Raw genomic sequence first — 5,386 nt, 5'->3', positions numbered from 1 at the left:
TGAAGATAGTCGTAATTTCGAATCTACATACATTCAAAATTCAAGGTCAAGTGTACTACCAAATTGGTTCATTGCTCCCAATGCCTGATACCGATCCAAAGTTTTTACAAATTTATTTTATGAGCAATGAGGAGCAATAATCACACACACGCTGCGCTTACAACCATATAGAGCAGATGGAGGAACGAGAAATTGTTGACATTTTGGAAACGTTTTTGCAAAACCATAACCAGTTGTTGCAATTGTTCAAGACTTTTTCTAACAGACTGCAAAACGACAACGACGCCATTATCCTTAAAGCAGACGAAGTGCCCTACGGAGAGCATGCAGGCACATATAATGTTCCAACTATAATTGAAATTGCAGTTGTTATGGCTGGTGACCCATGTGAACGTCGGGACATTCGCATTCAACGCAGAGATAATACGATGCAAATAATTCAAGACAATCATCGTTCTTACGATGCATTGCAGTATCCGTTGAATTGGGAAGGAGAAGATGGATACTATTTAAATATTAAACAAAGGAATCCAACTACAGTTACAACTAGAATTTTTTTTTTTCAAATAATTTCTGTATCTCACATATATTTATTTTCAGGTGAAGAACTGATCAAGAAAGTTAGTGCTATGAACTTCTACGCATATCGATTGATGATTCGTGCTAATGAAGACAATAACGTTCTCTGATGCAGACAGCTATTTCATCAGTACATTGTCGATATGTACGTAAAAATCGAAAGTGAGAGATTACGATACATAAAATTTAATCAAACAAAACTTCGTGCTGAGGAGTACATTCATTTGCGTGACGCCGTTATTGGTAACTTAGATGCAACTTATGACATCAACAACATCGGTAGCGCATATATTCTCCCATCATCATTTATTGGTAGTCCGCGTCATATGCAAGAGTATATTCAAGACGCCATGACTTACGTACGTGCATATGACCGACCAGATATTTTTATCACATTTACGTGTAATCCAAACTGGGATGAAATTCAAAGTTTGTTGTTACTAGGTCAAACATCGATGCATCGCCATGATATCACTGCACGTGTTTTTAAACAAAAATTAAAATCTTTGATGAATTTGATTACACATCACTCGGTATTTGGTGAAACACGTTGTTGGCTTTACTCTGTCGAATGGCAAAAACGAGGTTTACCTCATGTGCATATTTTGATTTGGTTGGTGGGTAAAGTACGCCCAGAAGAAATCGACAAAATTATTTCAGCCGAAATTCCAGATCCGAATGTTGATCAAGAATTGTTTGACATTGTAACTACTAATATGATCCATGGTCCATGTGCCACTCTAAACATGATGTCACCATGTATGCACAATGGAAAATGTACGAAACGTTTTCCAAAACCAGGCCAATCTGATACTATTACCAATATTGACGGTTATCCATCTTACCGGCGTAGAGACGTAGACAATGGCGGTCAATCATATGAATTGCGTCTGTCAAACGGTGTGAGAGTAGATATTGATAATCGCTGAGTAGTTCCATATTCACCGTTGCTGTGCAAAACTTATAAAGCGCACATAAACGTTGAACTATGTAGTTCTGTGAAATCTATAATATACATTTGTAAGTATGTTTACAAGGGCAGTGATAAAGCTGTATTCGCTGTTCAAAAGGTAAATGACAATGACGAAATTACACGTTATCAAATGGGTCGATACATAAGCAGTAACGAAGCTATTTGGCGCATTTTTACGCTTCCTATACATGAAAGGGATCCTGCTGTTATACATTTACGGAACAAACTGCACTACAACAAGCTTTAACGGCTCCAAAAACAACTCTCAAATTTTTCAACCTTTGTTGTTGGTCAATTCGCAAGGACATTAATGTATACTGATGTTCCTAAATTTTTTTACGTGGTATAAAAAATCAAAAAATTGGGAACCACGGAAACGAGGCATTCCAGTCCCAGGATTTACCGACATATTTATGACAAATACTTTAGGTCGATTATATAAGGTTCATCCTAAGCAACGCGAATGTTTTTTTTTTTTGCGTTTGTTATTGGTTAACGTTCCTGGACCAACATCTTTCCGATTTTTGCTAAAAGTCAATGGTACTCTATACGACACTTTCATCGATGTGTGTCGTGAGTTACATTTATTGGAAGATGATAACCGTTGAGATCTCACACTTGCAGATGAGCACTGAGCTCATCTCCACAACAAATTCGTCAATTATTTTCAATAATATTGACAACGTGTTTTCCGTCTGAAGCATCTGCTCTATGGGACAAATATAAAGACTCAATGAGTGAGGATATTTTACAACGGATTAGAATTACTAATTAAAATCAAAATATTGAATTCTCCGCTGAAATATATAATGAGTTATTAATAATGATTGAGGATATTTATATTCTTATTTCGGATATGCCGCTCATCCATTTCGGCATGTCAGCGCCGAACCGCCTATCAGTAGCTATCATCAACAGCGATGTTAAACGGGAACACAACTTCGATAGAACTTCTTTGGCTACTTTTGTTGCCAATAATGAAAAATTGCTCACTGCTGGGCAACGAATTGTATATGATCAAATCTCAGATCACCGCTACATTGAGTGTCTAATTGAAGAGAATGTTGTTAGGGAAGAGAAATTTAGGAATCATAGGAAAACGAACCGGCAGATGCACATGCAGGAGCTAAATAAATATAGTTTTAAAATATTAAAGAACACACTTTTAAACCACTTCAAACTAAAAAGTGAAAAATAATTCCTTGTCTTTATATATATATTTCTTGTGTGCGTGTGTATGTCACTGAACTCCTCCTAGACGGCTGGACCGATTTTGATGAAATTTTTGGTGTGTATTCAAGGGGTTTGAGAATGGTTTAGATTCACAATTCGATCAACTAGATAATTATTAAACAACTTGATTATTTATTAATTGTTGTTGATGTTAGAACGTTTTGCATACAGTCGTGTCAGACATTTAAAAGTATATTTGAGTTTCAGTTGCGCTGAGATCAGATTCTAAGATAGCGATGTCTAAACATTCATACTGCTATGTCTATACGGAAAAATAAAAATAAACTATCATTTTTTGAAGTTACCTACATTGGTTTTTGTGTATTTTTTATAGTATTTTATTTCTACAAAAAAGGCCACGTCTTCGCGGAAGAGCAAGAAATATTGGTCGACGTTCACATAATGCGCAACTTTTTTGAGCGAAAATTTTCAAGGTGAAGTTGTACTTCTGCCACAGATTCCAATGATTCCTTCAGATTCGACGATACCATTTAAACGTTTACAATTTCCCATCCGCTTGGCATTTGACTATTTATAAGGCACAAGGTCAAACAATGACGATTTGTAGATTAGATTTAGAAAATCCGTGCATTTCTCACGGCCAATTATACGTTGCATGTTCGAAAGTATGAAAACCATCGAATTTATTTGTTTATACCTCTCAAGGATTAACCAAAATTATTATGCATCCTATGGCATTACGATAATTAAATTTTTAATTATCTCCAAGAATAAATACCGATTATAGAATAGTTTAAGATTCAACCTTTTCATTTAACATCTCTCAAAGCATACTAATATACGTACTCACACGCTTCCGATTGGCCGAATTGTGATAAATATATATGAATGACATTAGATATTGTAATAAGTTTCTAATTGTTGCAGCTAATTTCAAAAAGTTTACATTTAAGAAGTGGGACAGGAGAACATCTGTCGGGCTTCTAGTATTATATCAACTTACAGAAATGTGCACGATATACGAAAAATATATCTCAAACCATCCCACGCTTTTCTCACAATAAAACAAGTATTTTTCGGTCAATATATCTCTATGTTTATATAATATAAGGAATTATTTTTCACTTTTTAGTTTGAAGTGGTTTAAAAGCGTATTCTTTAATTTTTTAAAACTATATTTATTTTTCACTTTTTAGTTTAATGTGCTTTAAAAGCATGTTTATTAGTATTTTAAAACGTACTTATTATTTAGCCACACGTAGTATTTTCACTTTCTTTAAGGATGCATTTGAGTAAATTTGTTATTGGATCGTGTATATGGATAGTCTTTGTTGATGCTTTGCTTGTTGTATTGGGATATTACCTGCTTCTAGCTGCATAGTTTTATAGTCGTTGTATACTTTCGCTAATTTTCAAAGTGTGTGATAGGAATGAATGAGGTTACTCATACACACACATCCCAAATTTGGTGGAAATTAGTTCGAAAGTTCCTGAGTTATAGGATTTCACCTAAAGGTTGGTGGGCCACGCCCAATTTACACTTTTTACACCTCCTCCTGTAAAACTCTTCCCCACTATCTGGTTTGTGAAATTGAATGAATATAGCGCATTTATTTCGTGAGTTAACGCACATTTAGTAGTTTTCAACATAACCGTTATATAAGGAATGGGCGTGGTTATTATCTGATTTTACCCATTTTCACATCGTATGAAAATGTGCTCTAAGGACTTCCTCTCAGCAAGTTTGGTTGAGTTAGCTTTTGTGGTTTGGAAGATATATACATTAAACCATTTAGAAGGCGGGGTTACGCCCACTTTTAAAATATTGAGAAACTGTTATCAAATTATTGCATTGCCATCGGTCCTTGACACGTGTGCAAAGTTTCAGGTTGATCAGATTTCTGAAAACCAGTGAAAATTGAGCTCTAAGATTCCATTACATACATACAACCCAAGCTAATATACTTACATGTAAGCGTGTTAAAAAAGCGTATACCTATAAATCCACCATTTCAACGAGAGAACAAAGAGGACCTAGACATCCTCGTTAAACAGTTTACAGATTCTTGTCCATTAACGAACAGTAGGGGAAGAATTAGGCCCCCCTGGTTGTCTCCCATATTTAAGAACATGCAGAAAGACTGCAGGAAGCAATTCAATTTGCCAATTATCCCGAAGAGAAGAAGAGTGGGATAACTATTGTAAGCAGAAGCCCCTTTTGCTTTAACCTGCACATGCGGACTGACCCTTCGGTATGTATCGTGGTGGATGTGGTTGATCCCCAAAAGCAGGAAGAACTGACCTTTTGTAAGTTGAATGTGGGTGGTTAGTGTGTCTATTCCACACTACTAATCGGTACTGAAATATTCCTGTCATTTTCAAGTCGCTGATCAACGCATTGATTTGATCCGCTGTGCTTTTGAGCGCTGTGGGTTGAGGCTGTTGTCAGCAGGTACCCACGTTAAACCCACCGGACGTTATCCCTATCTACTCAGTTGCCTGTTGAATCTCAACGTGCGCGCGAGTTATATATAACGACGGTATGCACTTCACCACATCGCATGATCCGCCAATACGTGACCCGAACAGCAGACTCAGCATATTATGAGCTTGCTTGGTACAAGCGGACATCGCAGCAAG

At 36.3% G+C, this 5,386-nt stretch overlaps 1 protein-coding gene across 1 annotated transcript; it reads left to right on the top strand.

The window, feature by feature from the left end:
• The first annotated feature begins 722 nt into the window (after positions 1-722).
• On the top strand, positions 723-1,508 carry LOC138858176 (uncharacterized). The gene has a single exon (XM_070112726.1). The coding sequence runs from the start codon at positions 723-725 to the stop codon at positions 1,506-1,508; it is 786 nt and encodes a 261-aa protein (XP_069968827.1).
• The last annotated feature ends 3,878 nt before the right edge of the window (positions 1,509-5,386 follow it).

Source organism: Bactrocera oleae, chromosome X, assembly GCF_042242935.1.
Source record: "Bactrocera oleae isolate idBacOlea1 chromosome X, idBacOlea1, whole genome shotgun sequence".
NCBI classification, from domain to species: domain Eukaryota; kingdom Metazoa; phylum Arthropoda; class Insecta; order Diptera; family Tephritidae; genus Bactrocera; species Bactrocera oleae.
This window is presented reverse-complemented; position numbering and strand designations above follow the sequence as displayed.